Source organism: Alosa sapidissima, chromosome 7 (assembly GCF_018492685.1).
Source record: "Alosa sapidissima isolate fAloSap1 chromosome 7, fAloSap1.pri, whole genome shotgun sequence".
NCBI classification, from domain to species: domain Eukaryota; kingdom Metazoa; phylum Chordata; class Actinopteri; order Clupeiformes; family Clupeidae; genus Alosa; species Alosa sapidissima.
Window position 1 is genome coordinate 8,036,626 of NC_055963.1, and position 25,709 is coordinate 8,062,334.

The 25,709-nt window shown below is 44.2% G+C and overlaps 1 protein-coding gene across 2 annotated transcripts; it reads left to right on the forward strand.

Annotated features, from left to right (window-relative positions):
- The first annotated feature begins 153 nt into the window (after window positions 1-153).
- Window positions 154-24,678, forward strand: erbb3b (erb-b2 receptor tyrosine kinase 3b). 2 transcript variants are annotated; one of them, XM_042098183.1, is made up of 29 exons: window positions 154-647; window positions 5,360-5,511; window positions 5,948-6,128; window positions 6,906-7,031; window positions 7,169-7,246; window positions 12,030-12,148; window positions 12,403-12,544; window positions 12,953-13,069; window positions 13,211-13,328; window positions 13,478-13,551; window positions 13,991-14,081; window positions 14,435-14,443; window positions 15,111-15,325; window positions 15,563-15,695; window positions 15,891-15,984; window positions 17,336-17,493; window positions 17,738-17,791; window positions 18,040-18,181; window positions 18,377-18,496; window positions 18,624-18,722; window positions 19,333-19,518; window positions 19,918-20,073; window positions 20,213-20,288; window positions 21,916-22,062; window positions 22,164-22,258; window positions 22,411-22,578; window positions 22,801-22,869; window positions 23,003-23,258; window positions 23,466-24,678. In XM_042098183.1, the coding sequence occupies exons 1-29, from the start codon at window positions 566-568 to the stop codon at window positions 24,365-24,367; spliced, it is 4,359 nt and encodes a 1,452-aa protein (XP_041954117.1). In that variant the 5' UTR covers window positions 154-565; the 3' UTR covers window positions 24,368-24,678. The 2 variants fall into 2 exon arrangements, with proteins under 2 accessions (XP_041954117.1, XP_041954118.1); XM_042098184.1 differs by lacking the exon at window positions 14,435-14,443.
- Window positions 24,679-25,709: the final 1,031 nt, after the last annotated feature.

The window sequence follows — 25,709 nt, forward strand, 5'->3', positions numbered from 1 at the left end:
ATTTGGTTACTGATGTAGTATTGGATAACCGCAGAATATGGGCATTGCGCTTGAAATTGTGTGCGCTCCTCAGGACCATAATAGTGACTGGCAAAGCGGGGCTTGTCGGTCCAATCAGCTATCAACTCCTGGAAGAAAAGGCGTGGTGTCGAAAGTGCACGGGAGCGTCACTCTCAGTGCGCTCCCTTACTCAAAATTCAGGCGAATAGTTTACCCGTTCCGAGGGAAGCCTGAAACTACCTAAACCTTTTTTGTTTCGTATCTAACCTTCAAGGACACATTTGTATTGCTTTTAAAGGTCGCTTTTCAGTTGGCAACTTACACCTGTGGTGTTTTAGTCACGTTACTTACAGTAGGACGTCCACTTCATGCTCATGGAATGTATATGGAGTATCGATGTATTAAAGCAAGAAAGGAACGCCGCTAAATCACAACAGTTTTAGGACTATACAAAACCTGGGAATATTTTGAAAGTAAAATTAAAGGAGAAATTAGAGTGACAAGACTCTGAACGTCTATTTCGGGTATGGTCCTATGATCGCACTTCGAAACTTTGGTCCAGACTATGGAACACCGACAGGTGCTTGCGCTGTGCGCTGTATTCCTGTGCGGTCTACACGTCGCCACCTGTCAGACGAGTCAGGAAGGTAAGTCGCTGTCCTACATTCATTTGATGATTTCATTTTCTGTGAAAAGTCCATGTATTTATCTGCTCGTACCCAGTGTGGTGTGTGTGTGTGTGTGTGTGTGTGTGTGTGTGTGTGTGTGTGTGTGTGTGCGTGCATCCTTGCCTATGCTATTTTGTTTTTCTGTGTTATAGTGTGCAAATGAAAGTTACCTACTCCTGACTGGAATTTTAAGTAAACATGTAAACACTCTTTTTAGGCTTTTCCTTTCAAGCTATTCTTTTGCAATGTCTGTGGTGGTTTATTGCATGTTTATCCAACAAGTATTCTGCTACATTGTGTGCAGTGTGAAAAAGGGCATAAAGTACATTTGATGTAAATGAAACACCATGGGAACAAGTGAATATGTTTTGTAACTATTTGTATTTCCTCCACTGTTTCTTACTGCCCCCACTGATTTCAGTATATGTCTACACTGCCCTCACCCATTTAATGAACTTCAATGCTTTGGATTTGCTCCAGGCGCTGTAGTGGTGTAATCAGGGCCCATAACACTATTAATATCTAACCTATTCATGAGACAGAGACGATGAGCCATGTCTGTGAGTTGGAGAGCAGGGAGGCGGAACAGTGATAGGTGTGGGACAATTACCTGGCAGTAAATGAGCGATGACGCCAACTGACTCACCCATGTTTATGACCCTGAGTCAACTTGTGTGCTCCACTCATGGTACTCTCTGCTGAGGGGCTGAATGTTGGAAGTGTTTGTGGTCATTTCCATCCCTGCACCACCATCTTCATCATGTTTTTCTTCTTCCTAATCATCATCCTCGTCATCTCCGTCATATAGGCAAATGGTGGGGCGCCCAAAAGTAGCCCCAAAACCTGTAGACTAGAGCATGTTCAGGGGAAAAAGGACCTATTCAGTATGTGCTCTTGTAAAGATCCACATATAGGCATGATGAGCTGTCAAGAGAGTGGTTTTACAGCTCCTCATTCACTGAGTCACAGAGTGCTTCACTGGGGCCTCAGCTGGATGGCTGTGGTGGAGAAGAAGGCTGGTTTTGTACATGACACACTTTTACGACAGCAGGGCCAAGCTGGCCTCTGTGTTGAATGAGCCATTATTAGTATGGATGGGAGGAGGGCATCCGCCATGGAGGAGACTGGAGAAGTAAAGGAAGCAAGCATAGAGCATCAGATGGATCTGTCTGCTCTGCTCTGCTCCTCAAGGTTGCTCCTCTCAGCACACATAGAGCATCAGATGGATCTGTCTGCTCTGCTCTGCTCCTCAAGGTTGCTCCTCTCTCCTACAACCCTTCCATCTTCTCCTCACTTCCTTGTTGGCTCCTTACTTTGATCTCTCTTTTTTTCTTTCCTCCACTTGTTCCCGTTATTGAGTGTGTGTGTGTGTGAGTGTGTGTGTGTGTGTGTGTGGCTGCCCATTCTTGAGTCCATACGCACGCCCTCATAAACACACTGCTGTGCTGTCCAGTTAGAGTGGCCTTTGAGCCGGAACATTGAAGTAATCTGGTTTACTGTAGGTGTAGTACTTTGTGTGTGTGTGTGTGTGTGTGTGTGTGTGTGTGTGTTTGTGCGTGTGCATGTGCGTGTGTCGGTGTGTGTGTGTGTGTGTGTATGTATGTGTGTGTGCGTGTGTGTGTGTGTGTGTGTGTGTGTGTGTGTGCGAGGCACAGAGGGAATATAGAGGGTGTGTGCCTGAGCTTGAGTAGGTTACATTCAAAAGCTCCACTCCCATCTTGTGTTAATATTTGCTCAAGATTACACGTATAGATGAGTATGAATGGACAGGGATCCATACAGGACCTGCTGTGGGATTACGTGTGTGGCTGTGCGTGCTCTGGTCCTTTATACCCCTCAGAGACAGCCTTCTCAACTTTCATGTCAACATCGTCAGCAGGTTGATGTGTGTTTGATGGTGTTGAGCTTTGATTACACTCTCACACAAGTGCATGACGTTATTGGATATCGGAGGATATCGATAGATAGATAGATAGATAGATAGATAGATAGATAGATAGATACTTTATTGATCCTCAAGGGGAAATTCAAGCTATGAGCTGTGGGATTGTGGGAGCTTGTGGGATGACTATGTTGACGTTTAAAACTTGTCTGGTTATGAAAAGGCCAATAGCATGCATATATGGTGGTATGAGTTAAAATACTGAAATGATTATCCTAGGAGTGTGTGTGTGTGTGTGTGTGTGTGTGTGTGTGTGTGTGTGTGACAATGACAATGTGAGCAAGTGGAAGTCACCCTGAGCCATAGATAGATACTTATAGTTGGGGTGCTTGTTTTCTTCCTGTCTCCCTCTGTGCCCCTTGGCCCTCCCCACCCCACCATACCCCCCCCCCCCCCCCTCCCTCCCCACCATAGCCCTCCTCCCCGTTGATAGACTGGTGGGCTCACACTTGGCCTATTGTTGATTGCCATGATCTCAGCCTGGCTAGCAGGACCCAGAGTAGCACACAACACACACATACACACACACACACACACACACGCACACACACACACACACACACTCTTTCTCTCTCACACACACACACACACACACACACACACACACAGACACACACACACACGCTTTGTGTGTGTATGTGTGTGTGTGTGAGAGAGAAAGAGAGAGAAAGAGAAAGAGAGAGAGAGAGAGGGAGAGAGAGAGAGAGAGAGAGAGAGAATCACTGGCCTTCCCTGCTACATATTAACAGTGTAGACATTTATAGCTCTATAACAATGCCCTGCTTTGTCTTAATAGGCTGTTGATCCCCCAATTCCATTTCTAGCCTCAGGCCAGGCCTGGACCAGACCATCCAGTGTTGGCATCCATGCCGAGAGATCTATTTTGTCTATGATCTAACCCTTCCCAGTTACTTCCCAAGGAAAAGCCTCATTGAAATTCCCAATCCATGTATAACCCTATTTCCTCATTCCACATGAGCTGCTAGTGGTGTCTTGGTTAATGTTTGTTTAGGCTTAATGTGTGTGTGTGCATAAATCCTTTTGTACACACCTGTGTGTGTTTGCGCTGGGCTTCTGAGGTGTGTCTGTAAAGACACCATCTGCAGGACAAGCCACTGTGCTTTAAGGGTGAGATATGGGTCAGTGGTATTGGTGGGGCTCAGCCTAGTCATGTGTCCATGTCTTTAGCATCTGTAGCCCTCGTTCCCCCTAACACCAGTGGTCACAACATCAGCTTGGGCAGAATGGAGCCATTGTCTTTGAGTGCAGTGGACGACGTGTCCTCCCTGTTTGTGCCATCGGTGTCCACGACACTCGCACTCCTCACTGTCTTACTGCTGTGTTCGCACTAACATGGGGCAGCCGTGGCCTAACTGGTTACCACTTGGGACTTGTAACCGGAGGGTTGCCTGTTTGATCCCCGACCAGTAGGAACGGCCCTTGAGCAAGGCACCTAACCCCTCACTGCTCCCCGAGCACCGCTGTTGTTTCAGGTAGCTCACTGCGCCGGGATTAGTGTGTGCTTCACCTCACTGTGTGTTCACTGTGTGCTGAGTGCGTTTCACTAATTCACGGATTGGGATCAATGCAGAGACCTGCAGACTATAAGTCGCACCGGAGTATAAGTCGCACCAGTCAAGAAGAGGAAAAAAACATATATATATATATATATATATATATATGTTGCACCTGAGTCGCAGGAACAGCCAAACTATGAAAAAAAGTGTGACTTATAGTCCGGAAAATACGGTACTTATACTTACTTACTTAACATCAGTGGGCAGTTCAGTCGGAACCATGATCGGAGCGCTAATTTGTACCCTCACCTCAGGCTAGTGACCCCTCTGCCCCCCCCAAGGTTTTACGTTGTGCTCCCACCTCTCTCTTTTTGCATCGTCTCACAACCCCTTAACAGACATCACTTCCGCCCCTGTTACACGCTGACCTGGTGACCTTTGCCCTCGCTCTGCCACAGCCCAGCAGTGACCCTGTGTGTGTCTGGCCAGGCTGTGAGTGTGCGCCATTGTGCTCGAGTGGCCACTTCACACATCAAAGCGTCTGCGTCGCCGCCTTCATGGGAGTGATCTATCAGCGCTGAGTCTCTCTCCGCTCAGAAGGCCTGTTTGTTGTATGCTCCAGCGTCCAGAGGAAGGGCAGATCTGTGGAATATTTTCACAGATTAGGAATGACCCCTGCCATTCACATCTCTTAAAAGCTTTAATAGTTCAATGAAATTTGGTATGCATCGAATTTTTGTTGCTGTCAAATATAGAAATGTGATCTAGGAAAACCCTTCGCATGGTGCTCTCAAAAATCCTTGATTTTTGCTCCGTTTCAACCTTCTATGGTGAAATTGCACCAACTTAAGATTCTGATACCATCCTGGCAACATTCTGGACACTGTCCCCTAGCAAAATCCTGGATACCATCTTCCCAAAATCTGGGATGTTGCTAGGATGGTATCAGAATCATAAGTTGGTAAAATTGCACCATGTGAAGGGTTTTCCCAGATCACAAATAATCAATTAATTCCTGATTTTTTTCCCCACAAATGTGTCAGGGTTAAGGTAAGGAAGTGTTTCTGAACTGTGTGAATGTCATTTCAATGTAATTAGAAATGGAGGCTGATGCTTTTCTTGCTTCAGCTCCACCTCTGATGCCACAGAGCAGAGAGCTTGGCTTGGTCCTTGGCTTGTGAAGTTCGCTCAGAGGAGTTGCCCTCTAATCTAATTGTTGTCTTTCATCACAGTTTGTCCAGGTACCCAGAATGGCTTGAGTTTCACCGGTAACCCTGAGCGCCACTATAACAACCTGCGGGAGAGTTACACAGGCTGCGAGATCGTCATGGGCAACCTGGAGATCGTCCACATGGAACAGGATCGTAACTTTTCCTTCCTCGGGGTAAGAGATCCATCCATCAACAGAGGCTCAAATCACCCTCTTAAATCACCATCATCTTATTCACATAATCATTGATACAGGACATCCACAAAAGCTTCTCTGTGATTCACATGTGAGTCACATTAATAATACACATTCAACCACATAATATTTCCCATATTTCCCCTTGGCTTGAATTTTCCCTTGGGGATCAATAAAACATCTATCTATCTATCTATCTATCTATCTATGTATCTACCTACCTATCTATCTATCTATCTATAATAGACACATTCATCAACCTGCATGATGAAATGACACACAATGCTCATTGACAGCCATTTGCAAAGTAGGAACTGACAGAATAGCACTGGACTGGATCTGTTGAGCCCGCCTGGTGGTTTGTTTTGCTGAATGGTGTAGCACAGCCCTGTGTGTCTCTCCCCTCTACCTGCAGAGCATCAGAGAGGTGACAGGCTACATCCTCATCGCCACCAATCAGTTCCAGCGGCTGCCACTAGACAGGCTGCGTGTGATCAGGGGGAACACGCTCTATGAGAAGCAGTTTGCCCTGTCTGTCTTCCTCAACTTTGACGGAGGCCACGGGCTGGAGGAACTGGGCCTCATCCACCTCACAGGTGACTTGGGAGCAGGAGCAGAAGTGGGGTACGAGGGAGAAGTGCATGAAAGTCAATTGTCAGAAAAAGATTCCTGAATATTTCAGTCTCTCAGAAATGTGTGTGTGTGTGTGTGTGTGTGTGTGTTTGTTTGTTTGTCTGGGTGTGTATGTGTGTGTGTGTGTGTGTGTGTTTGTGTGTGTGTGTGTGTGTGTGTGTGTGTGTGTGTGTGTGTGTGTGTGTGTGTGTGTGTGTGTGTGTGTTTGTTTGTTTGTCTGGGTGTGTGTGTGTGCTTGTGTGGGAGGACTGTGGAATCTTGCATGTTCACCTCCAGTGCACGAGCACCTGCAGTGTACATTGCCAGGGTGGGTGAGGTGGCTCTTAAGAAAACTTAGTCACCGTGAGAGTAGCTCCTCTCTTGGAACTTTCCCTGAGTGAGAGGGAGAGCCCGTTGGCCGGGTGTCAGTCAGAGCGCGCTCAGACCTGCCCGTGGCTTTGTCTCCTGGTAATCAAGCAGGGTGGTTTGTTTCGGGGTGTTTGCGGATGCCACCATTCTCTTCTCGTCTTCCTTGGCTCATTCAGCCATGCTTATCATACTGTATCTGTTCACACTTCCAGTTTCCCTCTCTTACCTTCTCTCTCTCCTTATTGCCCTTTTGCACAAGCCTGCCTCTACAGACTGTATTTGGACAGAGAGAGAACAAGAGGCCGCGCTGCATGCTAACGTATGCATGTCTACATGTACCCACATAGACCCTTATGTACGCACTGAACTCCTTCCATATCATATGCACACAGAGATTCTTGAGGGAGGAGTGCAGATTGTAAACAACAAGTATCTGAAGTACGCCCCCTGGATCAACTGGAAGGACATTGTGAGGGACCCCAAGGCACCTCTGGACTTCAAAGACAATGGAGAGAGAGGTTAGTGTCTCTGTGCTTGTGTGTAAATGTATGTTACAGTAATATGAGTCTGTGGGTGTGTGGGAGGGGGGGTGAGTGTGCGTCTTCAGCGTGGATGTTGTCATACATTGTTGTGTGGTGTTTGGTGTGATTGACAGGACAGTGCCATGTAATGTGTCAACCAAACAACATGGACAAGACCTGTTGGGGGCCCAGTGAGGAGCAGTGTCAGAAGTGTGAGTATGGCCATTGCCCAATCTCAGCTGATGTTACAGCTCTATGGGGGCGAGTGTGAGTATGGCCATTGCCCAATCTCAGCTGATGTTACAGCTCTATGGGGGCGAGTGTGAGAATGTGTTTTGCCAGCGGTAGCAGGAGTGCATGCACACTGAGGCCAGGCCGAAGTCAGATGCACAAAGTGCTGGATGAATTACTTACTCCCCTAATTACAGCAATTTGTAACTTTACTGTAGTTTTCAAATGGCTGTACAAGTACTGTATAGTGCTGTCTTGAGCATTTTCAGGTAGTGTCACCGAGTTCTGACCTTTTTTTGCATGGGAAAACACTGAGAGCATAAACTGTCGTAATGAAAACATGACAAAGCCATTTGACTATCTTGTTCATAAATGACGGTGTCAAGACTTCTCATTTTGATGACACTGGCCGTTTCATTGACATAAATACTTGCTTTTGAGGAATGGACTATATATTTTGAGCAAGTGACGTGCTTTTGCAGGTTATCCTCTAGGTTTTGCAGTTTGCACTAATTGTTTTGAGAAATGCACTAACTGCATGTGCAAATGTTAATAGTGATGTGAGAAAAGCACCAAAGTGACTGAGAAAAACTGTATTGTATATGCTCTTTGCAATTCTACAGCATTGTGACAGAATTTGATAACTAGTTCACCAATTTTGTATGTAATGACTCAAGCAATGAAATGAAGACTATTAGTTTTATTGGGAACGACTATTTAGCATCCATAAGTATAGTTCATTTTGACTGACATGACAAAGCAACTGATACATGTTCAAAATCATTTGCAATTTGTTCAGAGGAAGGAGAAATTGCTACTATGATGTGCACAAATGTCTAAATGTTGTGGAGGTTGAACTAATAGTTTCAGAATTTTCATTCTGATCTGAGAAAGGCACCAAAGCGACTGAGAAAAACTGTAACTGACAACACTAACACACATTACTAACAGTGGATAGGTCATAGTTGGAAATAATGTAGCTTAATCGACGATGTCTATTTATGCGTTTTGTAACCTATGTTTAAGAATAAGTGACAATATTTTCGAGCGTATTTTCGAAGTCATTCCATTTTTCATCAATCGATAATCCATCCATATATTTGGAAAAAGGCAATCGTTTGCACATTAACCTTACCCTGGAAATCCAGAGTTCTCATGAGAGTTCTTTGCTCAGCGAGTCACTCTGGCAATGAGTGATGATGCTCATTACCTATGCCCATGGAGTCGAGCTGCACCAATCACATCGGTGTATCTGATATAGGTGGGCCAGAGGCAAGCTAAACAGATGATGACAGCGCTGTAACATCGAAGTCCGGAGTCATTAAACATCGTAGATGTTTAACACTAAACGTCGTAGTGTTATCCAATTGCATCGAAGTCCGGAATCAGTCAGTAAACATTGGTCGTAGCGTTGTCCAATTGCTTGCAGTGATATTTTCAAATGCATGCTTGGTGCCGCCCCTCGAGTTGGGCCATTTTCATTACTCGTAGGATTTCCAGGCTACATTAACCTACTAGATAATCAGTGCCACGGCTACCACCACGCGCATCACGCACTGTGCGTATAGGGCACCAAGGGTTGTCGGGGGCACCAAAATTCAGCCAATAAATATAAGTAGCTTTACTTCAAACTAGGGCTGTCAAAATAACTGATTCATTTCGATTAATTAATTTGAGAAAAAAATAACTGATTAAAAAAATTAGTGCAGATTAATCGATTCCGTATGACCTTTGACCCCGAGCCGTTCTAGTCAGTAAAAATTAGACTGTAAAATGGAGAGAGAAGAAAATGTGCTGCCTAGATCATCGATTGGAACATTTACTTTTAAAAAACGGCCTGATGGTGTTGATAAAAATTGTTGTGTTGAAAATAAAGTCCTTTGCAATGTCTGCAAGTGTTGACATTGAGGGGAGTGTTAATTTATTTTCATTGTGTCCCCTAGGTTATATCTGTGGCCTGAAATGTCTTGTGTGTGAAGCACTTTTGAATTTATTTCCTCAGCATATTAGGTCATATCATAGATTATTATGCCCATTATTTGAACAGTGAAAATAATAATAAAAGAGTTTTTGAACTTTAATGTCACTAATGCTGATTATTCAATTATTCATTTGAATACTTTCACAGCAAAAATTATATATGCGATTAATTTAGATTAATTAATCACAGAGTATGTAATTAATTAGATTATTTTTTTTAATTGATTGACAGCCCTACTTCAAACTGCTTTTCATTCCCCCCAATGTGTCAGAATGCAGCAGCATGTTACATACAATGATGATATGGGTCCCCTCTCCACTATGCAGCAGATTTCAACGTTATAGTCCATTTAATTGAGAACGCATCTTGAGCACACACGAGAGAGGGGACGAGTGGTATGTTCCAGCTGCCTTGTCATTTGTTGATAATTGCTATCTCCTTTTTGATATAAGAAACTTTTTTAAAGGAAATCATAAAGGCAACAAAGACAAGCTAGAGCTGACTTCAGAGTTATCTGGATCCCACTACTACTGACCATTTATAAACTGCGAGCATGGCCCTGTCTACCACCCAGGTCATGTCCTCGGTATTTCTTTAAGTTCCGTTTAATTTATTAAGTAAAACTAGCTGACGAGACCATTATCAGTGCCTCAACGACCCGCCAGGTGTCACGTAGCCTAGTTGCAGTCACATGGCCGTATCTACCACAGAGGACATCGGTATTTCTTTCTTTAAGTTTCGTTTCAGTTATTAAGTAAGAAATGCTGACTATACAATTATACTTGCCTCAGTGACACGTAGTTGCAGATAGGCCTATAGGCTACCTCTGGCATATCAAAACAAACGAGAAAGCTAAATGATATGCTTACCTGTAGCCTACTGGAAATGTTATGCTGAAATTCAGTGGAGATGCACCTAACCTGCACTGAAAATTAAGTTATATTAATGTTATGTAGGATGGATATTATCTAAGGCCCAAACATAACCTATTGTCAAATTATATACATTATTGGTTATTTAGACTTGTTGTTTTAAAAACACAACACAGGAGACAGGAAAGAGATATCAGACAGTTAAGATGAAATAGTTAGGAGGAGAAGAGGGGGAAATAGATATGTAAATAGGACAACATTTCTAGCGACGCCCTGACCCTACGGCCTTGACTGCGAGAGTGCACTTAACAGGCTGCACTCACTGTGATTTGGAAAATTTACTATAATATAAAGAGTGGCCTTAGCCTTTGTGTAATGTAATTGGTGAGTCTTAAAGTCTTCAATAATTTGTTTCCCTTAATCTAAGCATTTACATAAAGGATATGCCAATTAAAACACATTCCACTCAGACAGGCTAGGTGGCAACCAGGCTCATAATTTACTTTTAATTGCAAACAGAAAATGTCTAGATAGCATCATGTCATGACATGCTTCCATTTCAGAAGCAATGAAGGCTGTTTATACCAACTTAATATTATGCATATCATTGTTAATATTGTGCTATAAATGTGGCACAAACAATACTAGAGTTTGTTTATACATAGTATAGTTGCTTAGTTGCATAGTTATACATAGTTGCTTATTGTTTTAGAGGATTCATATTATTTAAATTGGCATAGCTTACATAGGCAGTGTTGCAGAACTGTTTGGAACTGTTTGGAAGGTTTAATATTGCAAACAACTCATCTATATTGTTTTTTACCATGTCTGCTCGCGGACCACTTGGGATAGCTTGCGGACCACCAGTGGTCCCCAGACCACACTTTGAGAAACACTGTGATAAAGGGATGTTGGCATTTGTTGATAGATAGATCAGAATTTAATGCTGGTTGCATGTGAACTCTTTGATCTGATCTAATGTCCATGTGAAATGTGAACGTATAATTAGAAAAATATATCAAAAGGCTTATTATGTATTTTAGTACTTACACTGTCACTAGCTCTAACAATGAATACATTATTTATGACAATGATGTATTATCTTTTTGGTAATTCAACCATTGCTAAACCACACTAAAACAAAGGCTTCAAGTCATTGCTGCGCTAATATTAGCTCTAGCATTTCAGCTTGGCTGTGGTCTCTTGCTCTTAGCTGAAAACCGCTGCAGTGTGGACACAGGCCTCCTGTGGCTCCTCCTGATAGAGGGTGTGTTCGAAACGGGAGACATCTGCCTACTGCCTCCCTCCCTACATAGAGAGCTGTCTCACTAGACATGACTTTGGATTAAATGCATCTTTTAAAAATGAGCGTAGCACTCTAGAATCTTTGGTTAACACTACGGTATGACGTTAGCAAAGGCCTGACGTTAAACTAAATTAGCTTACGAAAGCTAGCAGGCTAACGGTATAAATTAGTTTTACGGCCAGCAGATATATCAGACCAGACGCTATTACTGGTTACAACAATGGCATAATCAGATAGTAAATTGTTTATTTCTCATCTCTAATCTACAAATCTAAGCAAAATAAGGTCACACAAATGACATTTTAAACAGATGCAGCAGCCATTACCGATGTCATCCGCCATGTTTGTTTACCTTTCACAGCTGTTTCAGACGTTGCCACAAGGGATTATGGGTAGGAGGGAGCATGAAGTGTGCATCGATGCTGCCTCCAAAAATGACCGTTATTTGGGAATTCTAAGATATCTTAAAAGGCAGCAGAATTAGTTTTTTTTCGGTTTCGAACCGCACTTGCTACCTTGCTCCCCAGTTAGATATCTTAAAAGGCAGCAACTTTACCAGTTTCGAACACACCCAGAGTGTCCCTTTGTGGCCTTCTGTTTCACAGTGACCAAGACGGTGTGCGCCCCGCAGTGCAACGGCCACTGTTTCGGGCCCAGTCCGCGGGAGTGCTGTGACGTGGAGTGCGCTGGCGGCTGCAGTGGAGCCCTCAACACTGACTGCTTTGTGAGTATCACCCAGTCACCCCTCCAGGCCAGTTAGTCATATCATGTGTAAGACGACCACACTGTTCATTAAATGGCATGATTACAATCAAACAACATTAGTCAGGAGTAGGAAGAAATTATTATTTATTTTTTTTAGCAATACTGGTAGGTTGCCCATGCATGTCACTCACCAGTATTTTCATTTCTGTGTGTGTGTGTGTGTGTGTGTGTGTGTGTGTGTGTGTGTGTGTGTGTGTGTGTGTGTGTGTGTAGGCATGCCATCGCTTCAATGACTCTGGGGCCTGTGTGCAACAGTGCCCCCAGAAATTCATCTACAACCAGAACACCTTCAAGTTAGAGCTGAACCCGAATGTCAAGTACCAGTATGGTTCAATATGTGTACCTCAGTGTCCAAGTAAGTCTGTCTCTCTCTTTCTCTCACACACACACACACACACACACACACACACACACACACACACACACATACGCACAAACACAAAAACACACATACATCTCAAGATCAATCGGATTCCTATATGATTTACCACATCAAATTTACAATATATTTTTATAAAGTAATTATTTTTAAAGTAATTAATTTTACAAACCCTTAGTATATATTTTTTTTTAATTCCTTTTTTTATATTTCCTTTTTTAAAAAATACTGCTGTAGTGCTAAGGCCAAGCAAGATGCCAAGTGTTTCTCTGTCTATACAGTATTCATTGTACACTGTATGTGTGCTACCACTGCTGCTTGACTGTGAGGATCGCAATTCATTAACACCCCCCCCCCCCCCCCCCCCCCCCTCTACACACACAGCACACTTTGTGGTGGATGACAGCTCATGTGTGAGCAGCTGTCCCCCTAACAAGATGGAGGTGGTGACGCCCGACGGCCTGAAGGAGTGTGAATCCTGCGGGGGTCTATGCCCAAAAGGTCTCTATCCAAATCACCCAACTCGGCCATTATGTCTAAAGACAGACAGAGATCATACACCACAGACAGATGAAAACAATATAAGAACATACGCTTTTGAAAGAGTTATTCGACTGACCCCCCCCCACTTATTTTTTTCAGTGTGCAAAGGCACTGGTGCCAGGAATAAGCAGACAGTGGATTCCAGCAACATTGACAGTTTTATTAATTGCACAAAAATTCAAGGCAGCCTGCACTTTCTCGGAATCGGCATCAAAGGGTGAGATTGGGAGTTGACATTTACAGCAGCACACACACACACACACACACACACAATACGCATAAAACACTCATTTTATGCAATCTTTGTTTATGTGCAGGAAATCCAGTGTTTTCATTAGTAACCTCCCCCTCCTTTCTGATTTCCAGAGATGATTATGAGAAGATTCCACCTCTGGATCCAGAGAAGCTCAAAGTGTTCAGCACAGTCAGAGAGATCACAGGTAGGCAGGCAAGGTTTCATATGAAATGAAGACTGTGTGTGTGTGTGCGTGTGTGCGTGTGCGTGTGTGTGTGTGCATGCGTGTGTGTGCGTGCGTGCGTGTGTGTGTGTGTGTTTGTGTGTGTGCGTGTGTGTGTGTGTGCGTGTGTGTGCATGCGTGTGTGTGTGTGCGTGTGTGTGCGTGTGTGTATGTGTGTGTTTGTGTGTGTGTGTGCATGCGTGTGTGTGTGTGCGTGTGTGTGCATGGGTGCGTGCGCGTGTGTGTGTGTGCATGCGTGTGTGTGTGTGTGTGTGCGTGTGTGTGTGTGTGTGTGTGTGTTTGTGTGTGTGCATGCGTGTGTGTGTGTGTGCGTGTGCATGCGTGCGCGCGCGCGCGCGTGTGTGTGTGCACGCGCGTGCCTGCGCAGCTGTGTGTTTACATTTCCCCCCTTGATTTGCAGACACTTTGAATATCCAGTCCTGGCCTGACTCCCTCTCAGACCTGTCGGTCTTCTCCAGCCTCACCACCATACAGGGCCGATCCCTGCACAGGTACATCTACTAACACTGAGCATAGTGCACAAAGCACTAACATTTACTCTAATGACGTGAGTGTGTAGCATGAATACATACTGATCACATACTTACCACCACAACTTACCACCTGTTATACAAGTCTGTGTAAGCATGTACAAACCAGACTAGCATTTGCATAATGTTGTTATTACAGTCAGAGCTGCTACAACTTGCCTTATAGTGGTAGGTTTCCCCTGCATGTCACTCACCAGTATTTTTTTATTCCTGTGTGTGTGTATGTGTGTGTGTGTGTGTGTGTGTGTGTGTTTACTCCTGTGTCCCCTAACCCTCGTTCCCATACCCTGCCTGTGTCTTGACCTTCCCTGTAGTGTCAAGAAGTAAGTAACCCTAACATCCGTCTCCTCTGTGTTAACACCTGTTTGCCTGGAAGTCTCTGTAGCCAGTCTTCCCTCCCTCCCTCCCTCCCTTTTCTCACTTCTCCCTTTTCCCACCTCGTGCCAGTGATGGGGTATAGTATAGTGCAGATGGACGAGTAGATAGCGGAGCTGTGTTAGCGCGGCTCTGCCTGGCAGACAGGAATGCATGGCCACGCAGGGTCCCACTCAGCCGAGTGATGTGCCAGATGAGATCTCTTTTCAGTCTGATGAATGAGGGTGTCTGATGGCAGCGCTGATAATATTGCATGGCTGCCCTCTGATGTGTCATCTTTTGTGATTTTTTCCCCCTTGTTCCATTCCTGCTAAATCCATCCTTCATCTCTCTTCTCTGTTTATATAATCCATTTTTTCCATTCTGGCTATCGTGGCTTCATTTTTCTCCTGGGCCTATTTTTTTCTAACATACTGGCTCCTGACACATTTATCTCTGTATATCTATGTACCAATCGATTTATTTCTAACTGAATTTTCATGTGTGTCTTTTTAAGTTGCGGTGATATTTATTTATATGTCAGTAAAACGATTAAGGGCTCTCACCCTCACCCATTGGCTCCATCGTAACGTCTCTGTATTCTTCGTGTTATGTCACTTCCCCTCTCCCCATCAGGCCCTTTGCTCTGCTGGTGATGAAGGTGGACACCCTCACCTCTCTGGGTCTGCATTCGCTGCGAGAGATCGGCGACGGCAGCGTCTACATCAAGGAGAACGCCAACCTGTGCTACCACCACACCGTGAACTGGACTCGTCTCTTCTCCGGCGGGCGTCTGGCTAAACGGCTCAAGGCCAACGACATCAAGAACAACAAGCCACTGGACAACTGCAGTGCGTGACTCTTGAGTTTATGGGGCCAGGGGAGGAGTCATGTTAACTTTCATTGTTAACATTGTGCAAGAAAATGTAAAATCTAAATTGGGTATGTGTGTGTGTATGTGTGTGTGTGTGTGTGTGTGTGTGTGTGTGTGTGTATGTGTGTGTGCGTGTGTGAATGTGTGTGTGTGTGTGTGTGTGTGTGTGTGTGTGTGTGTGTGTGTGTGTGTGTGTGTGTGTGTGTGTGAGTAGCTGCGGAGGGTCATGTGTGTGACCAGCTGTGCTCAGATGCAGGCTGTTGGGGACCGGGCCCAAACCAGTGTCTCTCCTGTAGGAACCACAGTCGAGACGCAACCTGCGTGGCCCACTGCAACTTCTATTCAGGGTTAGTGGGAACCTCTTACATGTGTGTGTATGTGTAGGTATATAATTGTGTGTGTGTGTGTGTGTGTGTGTGTGTGTGTGTGTGTGTGTGTGTGTGTGTTTCTGTGTCCATAAACAGGCAAAGGCTTTACAGCTGTGTATAAATAATTGTGTGTTTGTGTGTGTGCGCGTTTGTCTTTGTGTTTGTATTTGACAGGGAGCCACGTGAGTTTGCAGGGCAGAAAGGCGAGTGTATCTCCTGCCATTCTGAATGTCAGTCACAGGATGGTGGTGAAAGTTGCACAGGACCGGTACATAACATTCTCATTTCTCTTTCTATTAGTAATACTATAGACGATATAAAGACGTGGTTTATAACAGAGCGCCGTGCTCTGAAAATCTATCATATTCTGTTTCTACCTCTGACATTTTATCTTCTTAACATAGCTGAGTTTTGTCGACAGGCTCCCAGTAAGTGTCCCTAAGTAGGCCACACTAAGTTCTCACAGAGCCTGACAATAAAGTGTTTCTTTAGAAGTTGACACAGATCGAAAGTTATCCTCTTGTGCGGAGGCCGAGCTGGGTGTTGTGGACACTATCAGTGCTCCACTTCAAACGCTCCTCACACAGTGAGGCGTCTGTGACAATGCCTGTGTGATCTCGCCATGATTCTTTTTCTCACCTGTCACTGCCTGTGACCTAAACAAAGGCCTAAGATATTTTTGTTGATTTTAAGAAAGGACATACTGAACATTCTATTGACTCACTTCCTGTGGAAGAAATAGTGTCTTCTGGAATCTTCTTTGATCATACTGAGCATAGTTTGGATAGCAGGCTTTTTTTGGCCCCTCTCTGCTTTTCTTAAGCGATGTCTGATGTGGTCTGGTGGATGGAACTTTTGGTAATCCTTTATGCCTGCTTATGTATGTTACTTGATGTGTTAAGAAAATAACAGAATGGTCGCACTCCAAAAATCTTTTCTTTCTTGCTTTTAATCCATTTAGCAACAGGGGTTAATGAACAAACGTTTCGGCCTGATGGCCTTCGTCAGTGTGTTTCATCCCTATGGCCACTTCCTAGTTTTAAATAGGCAAGTTTACTCAGTTAGTGACACCTGTCCCACTTGATGTGTTAAGTAAATGATTCTGTTTGGACATTCTTGGAGGGTAGTTATGCTGGTTATAGTGGTTTGTTCAGAAGCCAAATGAATGCCATATTCCTTCTCATCTGTTTCTGCCAGCATTTTGGAAAGGTTACTTGGGAGATATTTTGATATTCTCACAAAATGATTTTCCACAGATAGCAACACAACCATGAGTACAGCAGTCACTTCCAGGAATGAATGAGTCATAAATATAACTTATCTGGTCTTGCGCAATGCTTGTGTTCATGACGTAAAACAGTGACTCTAGGTTACTGTCTTGATAAACTGTTTGGTCTGGTCAGTAGCCACATGTCAGTGGTCTATGTACTATTGTCCAATACTACTCAAACTTAAACTGTTCACCATGTTGTTAGTCGCTTTGGTTAAAAATGCGTCAGCCAAATGTAATGTACTCGTAGTGTATCTGAAAATTAGATCAAGGAATTCTGATTTATGTCCATAAATGTCTTATAATGTGTTTCCCTGTGTCCATGTGTCGCTGTGTCTATCTCCTGCAGGGGGATCAGGAGTGTGTAGCGTGTGCACATCTGCAGGACGGCCCTCACTGTGTGTCTGCCTGCCCAAATGATGTGATGGGGGATAATGGTGTCATCATCTTTAAATACCCAAACAAACTGGGCCACTGTGAACCCTGCCATGTCAACTGCACACAAGGGTGAGTTGGATGTTTGTATGCTGAGGACCTGGAGCTCTTGTATCAACAATAATGAATTGTGTAAGGGGCAACGTCTGATTAGACAAGACTTTGAACCTGTTGCATGGTTGACTGTCGCAGTTTTAATTCTCCCCACTCAGTCTCTGGAGGGATTTGAATATGTGTATCCACCGTCGTGTGAATATGTTGGTTACAGCAGCAGTAAAAAAACACAGCAACCTCACATGACTCTTGTCTTGCACAGGTGCACTGGGCCTACTCTGTGGGATTGTGTGAATTCCAGCAGGGCAGCCAACAGGTCAGTGTCTCCCCCTGCTGGTCAAACACATACACTCACACTCATGTGTGTTAGGTTCTCTTTCCGTTTCTCTCTCTCTCTCTCTTTATATCCATCCCTCTCTCCTGCTCTCTTTCTAATACACACACACACGCACGCACGCACACACGCACACACACACACACACACACACATACACACACACACACACACATGCACAGTGCACTGACCTGAAACTCAAAAAGGCATGAATGTACTTCTGTCTGCAGCTCCGTCATAGCTGGGATAGTGGCCGGAGTGCTGATTGGTCTCCTCTTCCTCCTGGCTCTGGTTGGGCTGGGCATGCTCTACCGCCGCAGTCTTTCTATTCGCCGCAAACGCACCATGCGGAGGTACCTGGAGAGCAGTGAGGTGAGCTACACACTAGCTACACTACACAATACACATTAAGCACACACAAGATACACTAGGGTACTTTGATTATTTTCACTTATTTTTTAAACAACACTTTCTTTGGCTAATCACAGAAAAAACTGATCATGGCCAGTTTTGGCCTAATGTTTTCATCTGTGTGGTTTCGTAAAGCTCTTACTTGTTTTATCTCAGGGATATGAACCTTTTGACCCAGGAGAGAAGGGCACCAAAGTTCACACACGGATCCTCAAAGCTACGGAACTGCGCAAGGGCAAGACACTGGGCTCTGGCGTCTTCGGCACTGTCCACAAGGCAAGGCTCACATTCATGATGCTTCAACACAAAGGGAATATGAGTGACAACATGGTTCCTTCCCTGTCCTTTTTGTCATCTTTTTGTCACTTTTTGCTGCCCGCATTGAAACTATTATCTCTCGCAGGCTGTATGGATTCCAGAGGGAGACTCAGTGAAAATCCCTGTGGCAATAAAGACCATCTCCGACCCCACTGGCCGTCAGACCTTCACTGAGATCACCGATGTGAGTTACTAATAAAACTCTCTTGTTTGTGATGAGAGATCCACACACAGCCCACCTCTACCATTTGGCCTGGTCAACTGCTATCTTTAACACACAGCCCACCTCTACCATTTGGCCTGGTCAACTGCTATCTTTAACATATGCTCATCCCTTTGTTTCATTCTTTATTATGTAAAGAAAATTAGCACAATTGGCCTCATAATGACTATACTAAAGTATGTAACCTACAGGATGGATAACCTTGTCATCTTATAGCATGTGTAATGTTGCCATACACATGGACGGATTATGAACTTTCGGGCCCCTGGGCCCAGATGTATTAAGGGCCCCCCACAAATTGTTGCGGGGGGAAATTTGTAATTTATTTGATGTGATTTCCTGTATTCTGGTGCATTTTGGGGATGGCCAATACTTTAATTCAATCAGATTCATAGCCTACATCCTGATGTGTTGATATTGAGGCAATGATTCCATGCAATGTCTTGGGCTTCAGGGTCCCCTGACTCCTTGGGCCCCTGGGCCCGGTAGGCCCGTGCAGTAATCCATCCCTGGCCATACACTGTCAGACCATCAGTGACATCCTGTTGAAATGTTGGCACTTTGTCCACAGCACATGATGTCCATGGGCAGTCTTGACCACCCGTACATCGTGAGGCTGCTGGGTATCTGTCCGGGCCCTTCCCTGCAGCTGGTGACGCAGCTCAGTCCCCAGGGCTCCCTGCTGGAGTACCTCAGGCAGCACAAGGACAATCTGGAGCCACAGCGCCTGCTCAACTGGTGTGTGCAGATCGCCAAGGTGAGATCTGTGTGTGTGTAACCGCGGTCGTAATTCGTCCGCCGCTCATGGCCCTCGAACCCGCACACCTCCACACACACCGGCATGGGAGTCAAACACTCTAACCACTGAGCTAAAAGCCCAGGCTTCCAACTCAGCTGTTAGAAGCATTCTTAAGGTTAGGGGTGTGAGGATTTACACGGGCAACTAGCATGCTAGCTCAGCTCGCCTCTGTTACATGTGTGTGTGTGTGTGTGTGTGTGTGTTAGTATGCAAAAATGGTCAAATGCATAGGCACCAAAGTGTGCCTTCAGCAAATAGCTACTAATAAAGTTTTCTATAGTGTTTCTATTTGAGAAACAAATTGTGTAGGCCTACAAGTGAGCATGAGGTGTGCTCAACAAACCTGTTTATTTGCAGGGAATGTTCTATCTGGAAGAGCACCGCCTGGTTCACAGGAACCTCGCTGCTCGTAATGTACTGGTGAAGAGTGATTACATCGTGCAGGTCTCAGACTTTGGGGTGGCAGACCTTCTTTATCCCGATGACAAGAAATATGTCTACAGCGAAGTCAAGGTACAGCATCAACTTTTATATCATAGCCATCATATCTGCCAGCTTTCATGAAGTCAGCCTACCTTCAAGGTCTGTGTATGTCTAGGCATTAGGCGATGGAAAATAATGTTAATAATTTCTATTTATCTGTAACTCATAGACACCAATCAAATGGATGGCATTGGAGAGCATTCTATTCCGCCAGTTTACACACCAAAGTGATGTCTGGAGTTACGGTAAGACAGATGAGTTGTACTGGTAGCCAGGTTAACACCAGACCGATGACCGATTAAGATTGAGAGAGGGTCTGGAAAGGCTTCATTGACTTACAACTTCCAGGGCGTAAACAGCAGTTAAATTAAACTTAAATTGGTGCATTAAACCCTTACCAAATTGTTTCAGAAGTGCAGCAATCACATCTTTTTTGTAAATGAAGGTTTTAAGGGATATTTCACCATTTGGGGAAATACACTCATGTTCCACCTCCCCTTGGTGGAAATGGTGGAACGTCCCTTTAACATGCAGTTGTTCAATGCAGTAGCCTACTCAGTTCCACAGAAAATATACGTCCATATTTGTTTAACTCTGTCGCCATCAGCACAGCCATTGGTTGTGTTGAATGCACTGCTCTCTGGGTTTTTAGAGAAATTGGAAATGGGTGTCAATGGCCTTCTTACCAGACTGACCAGCAGAGCAAATTCAAATATGCTAACAGTCTTTGTTCACCCAGGCTTATACTGGATAATTTCATCCTTAAATCTCATAAAAAGTTATTATTGTATTGTACAGTAGGGTTCTGTAATAACCTGGGAATGTACAGTAGGGTTCTGTAATAACCTGGGAATACCCATACGAACCTTTGGCACATTTGGGATTTGCTCTGGAGGCCATTGAAGCCCGTTTCCAACGTCCCTAAAATATGGGCATGCAAATACAATCGCTAATCTGCCATGGACATGTATTTCTTTGGAATGAGTAAACTGCATTTAAAACCTTTTGTTTAGGGGATTGCAACACTTCTGAAATGATTTGGTGAGAGTTTATTAATAATAATAATAATAATAATAATAATAATAATAAACGTTATTTGTATAGCACCTTTCATACACAGAATGCAGCTCAAAGTGCTTTACATTTGGAGCATGTAACACAATAATAGAGTCAGTCAGTCATTATCAATCACTTTCACTTTTCTTCATTGCTGTGGCCGTTTATGATCCAATCAGCAACATGCAGTTGGTGCAGTTTACTGTAATGCACCAACTCAAATTTAATTTCACTGCTAGTTACACCCCTGCTGGAAGTCTTAAGTCAATGCAGAGTTGCCAACCCTCATGCATTGGATTGGCGTGGGAGCGCTTGGAGCCAATCAAATTAATGAATCTCACAGTCAATGCGTGAGAGTTGGCAGCTCTGTCAATGAACCTTTTCCAGACCCACTCTCAATTGCAAATGAAAAGGTTTGCATGCAAACCAGGCTAGTACTTGGATAATTTTTGGATAATTTTGTCTTATTGTACTGAATTGTATTGTATTGTATTTTATATTAATTTTCCTTGTCAGATAAGCAAATTGATTTTGAAGTTTTGATTTATAGTGCATGTTGCTTCTTGTTGGCATTAGTTACAGCTGAGCAAGAGAAAGAAAGTTAATTTTAGAACTTTTCTAACCTGTATTAGATGTTTCCAAACAAAGATTTTCCTTTACATTATCTTTAAAGTATCATTGTTTTCACAGGGTACTTTATTCCTCACCAGTACCATATAGCACACACTCACTGGGACTCACTGGGACAAAATTGAGACATACCCAAATTTAGGCTGAAGCTAACAGTAGCTTTAATGTGAGCTGTTTTCTTCACAGGAGTAACAGTGTGGGAGATGATGTCCCATGGGGCTGAGCCCTATACAGCTATGCATCCCCAGGAGGTTCCAGGCTTACTGGAGAAAGGAGAGCGTTTGTCCCAGCCTCAGATCTGCACTATAGATGTCTACATGGTCATGGTCAAATGTGAGCAGTGCTGTCTTTTGTGATGCACTCAAACATCAGAACTTGTACCCGCTTATTTGATCATATGTACAAGTACTTATCTGATTTTTTTCCAATTTCAGGCTGGATGGTTGATGAGAACATCCGACCTACCTTCAAAGAATTGGCAAATGAGTTCACAAAAATGGCCCGAGACCCGAGCAGATACCTTGTCAAGGTAAAAGAGTGGTCTTTCTAAGCTGTCTATGTTCATGTTACACCATCCCTGTAAAAGTATATTTCAATGTCCACTAAAACACACATTGATGATCTTTAATCTAACAAGTACATCTGAACTAGTTAAATTGATAACTTCTTCTTCAAATGTAGAAGAACTCTGTTGAGGCAGGACAAGACGGTTCCCTGCGAGAAATCAAATGGTCTAATTTGGAAGCTGACCTTGACGATGATGGAGTATCAGATGATGGCTTTGCTACACCTCCTCTACATCTATCACCATCTCGAAGCCACTCCCGAGTACGGATCAACTCTCAAAGAGTGAGACTTTCTCACTGGTTTCTTGTGCACAGACTAATATAGTGTGATGATAGAGTGTTGATACTGTACACACACTGTGTTTGTGATTGTGTGTGATTTGTACTATCTGCTGCAAAACAAATCGCCCCATAGGGGGACAAAATAAAAGTAACTTGAACTTGAACTTGATACTTACTTGAATAACACTTGCCAACACTTACTAACACTCTTATGTCTCCCCAGACTGGTGCGGCCCTTTCTGCTCCGGTGGGATACATACCTATGACCCCCACCCCCAGGGAGGCTAGACAGGTGAGATACACCTGGACACCCTGTACCATACATTATCCAGGATCAATGTGTATATTTACTGCAATTGATCTCTGAGCAAACAGAAATCCGCTCAACTGAACTAGTTACTGAACCATCCATCTTCCCTTTTTAGCTGCGGAGTCAAAGATCGAGGGTCAGCTCTCGGCGGACAGTGTCCGAGTGCTCAGAGGGCCGAGGCACCATGGTGGATGTGGATATGGCCTCCCATATGGGTAGCCTGAAGAGGACTCGCAACCGTGGGGACAGTGCGTACATGTCTACGTCCTTGTCCATAGCCTCAGAAATCCCTTCTCAGGGGATAATGGTGGAGGAGGAGGAGGACCCCAGTCTTTATGTAATACCTAGAGCCAGCCACCAACCAGAGACAGGTGACGTACCATTTAACAGCAGTCTAAAGGGCAAGGGCATCTTACATGTATGAGAAAGAAGATGCAACATATACAGTAACTTATTCCTAATGTTCCATAGTGTGCTCAGTTGATTTTTAGTGACAAGAGAAACCTATATTTAACAAATGTCTGGCTCTGAAGAAAGACTGAAACCTGGAATCTCTTCTATTACTCTCCTTCTCTCAGATCCTCTGCTGTCACATTCCAGCCCCAGGAACACCACTCTGAGTGACAGACAGGGCAGAAGCTCCAGGTCTCCACCAGGACCAGGAGCCGATGCCTCCCCGGAGTATGAGCTGATGACAAAGCAAGCTCCACCTCCTGCCCAGGCTCCCAGAAGATTTGCTGATCAACTCGATGACAGCTCCACAGATGTGTGGAAAAGAGTGTCTGCCATTTCATCCACAGTGTGTATCTCTGACCTCCCACTGACAGGAGAAGAGCCTGAGCCCGCCCAACCTCAAGAGCAGCCAAGTCCGAACGCGGCTCCCTCTCCGGCAGCAGCCCCAGATTCAGACCCAGCATATTCACAGGACTCCAAGAGTGGACCTGAAAATGACGGGGAGGCCCTAATGGACACATCACAGCAACCGTATCACGCTGTGGAGTATGAGTACATGGATATCCGCAGCTCACTCAAAGTCACAGGAGACAACGGGAGTCCCAGTTCAGAGGAGGGCCCAGGAGCAGCTGCCTCTGTGGAGAGAGATGAAGGACTCGGGGGAGACAGCAATGATGAGGACCAGGAAGGGAAAAGCCATGAAGGGGAACAGGAGGAAGTGTGGGAAGCACAATCAGGGCCTCTCGCAAGCAGGGTAGGCTTCAGGGATGGAATGGCAGGGATGGAGCAGGTGGAGGAATATGAGGAGATGGGTGCAACCAAAGGAGACTCCAGCACTGTGGATGAGGTGGAGTACCAGAACATGCCTTGTGGGAAGGCTCTAATGAGGCCAGGGGGAGTGACTGCAGGAGTGGGGAAGTATGTTAAAGTGCGCACTGGCGTAGGGGAGCCAGGCAGCGCATCTTTTGACAACCCAGACTACTGGCACAGTAGACTTTTTCACAAGCAAGATGCTCTGCGCACATGAGAAAAACTCTGGACAGTAAATGTGGAAGCACAGCAAGGCCATTCAAGTTGTGACCTACAGACCTGGTGTTTCAGTAGGATGTCAAATACATTTAATTTGACTGCACAACTGTAATAGGGTTGGACTTGGAAACAAATGTGATATGGACATCGTTAATATTTGTCATGATCAGTAATGGTGGTAAATATGTAAACTTTGAATAATGGACAGTGTATTGTATTCTTGTGTGTATATCAGTGCAAATGATTTGTTGATTTGTCTTTTGTAAAAGGTTGTTTCATAAGCTGAAAAATAAAAACCCTTGGTATTGAGTTATTCTTTTTAAAAATAATTATGATAGATAGCACAATAAGTATAAGTATAAGTATACTCTTTTGATCCCGTGAGGGAAATTTGGTCTCTGCATTTATCCCAATCCGTGAATTAGTGAAACACACTCAGCACACAGTGAACAGTGAGGTGAAGCACACACTAATCCCGACGCAGTGAGCTGCCTGCTACAACAGCGTCGCTCGGGGAGCAGTGAGGGGTTAGGTGCCTTGCTCAAGGGCACTTCAGCCGCTTCCTACTGGTCGGGGTTCGAAACCGGCAACTCTCTTATTAGTAGAGCGGCTACAAGGCCAATTTGGCAAGAATCGTGCAAATTATGATACAAGCATGAAACTTGGTAGGTATGTGCTTATGACCAATCTAATCAAATCTACCTGATTGGCCACTTGAAATGGCGGCCATTTTCTAAGATGGGCGCCAAAAAGACCCCAGAAATTGATTTATTGCATAGAATTGACCTAGCAAATTATGATACAAGCACGAAACTCAACATGTATGTGCTCAAGAGCAATACAATGAAATCTACCTGATTGGCCACTTGAAATGGTGGCCATTTTCCAAGATGGCTGCCAAAAAAGACCCTAGAAATGTATTTATTGCACAGAATTGTCAAAGCAAATTATGATGGACGCATGAAATTTGGCATGGATATGATCAAGACCAATACAATCAAATCCACTTGATTTGCTACTTGAAATGCTGGCCATTTTCCAAGATGGCGTCAAAAAAGACCCGAGAAATTTGCAAATTTCAAAAGTGCAAATTGCAAATGTGGTGTAAATAATTGTTCACTCTCCTTAAATACGTTTCCATAGATGATGAAGTGATACAGATATTAAAAATGTTCCACAATGACAAATAAGCCACTTAGGACACACAAATAGCATGGTGATAACATGCTAATAATGCCAGTTCTTAATGTCAATGGAGGGCGTTGCGTGATGCCACCCCCCATCCCCCCCAACAAATAAAATGGTTATGACATGCTAATAATACAATGACACTAATATGC

Coding starts and splice junctions, on each gene's coding strand:
- erbb3b (XM_042098183.1), top strand. CDS start 566: ATGGAACACCGACAGGTGCTTGCGCTGTGCGCTGTATTCCTGTGCGGT. Junction 18,497..18,623: donor TCTTCGGCACTGTCCACAAG/GCAAGGCTCACA, acceptor TATCTCTCGCAG/GCTGTATGGATTCCAGAGGG. Junction 22,063..22,163: donor CTACATGGTCATGGTCAAAT/GTGAGCAGTGCT, acceptor TTCCAATTTCAG/GCTGGATGGTTGATGAGAAC.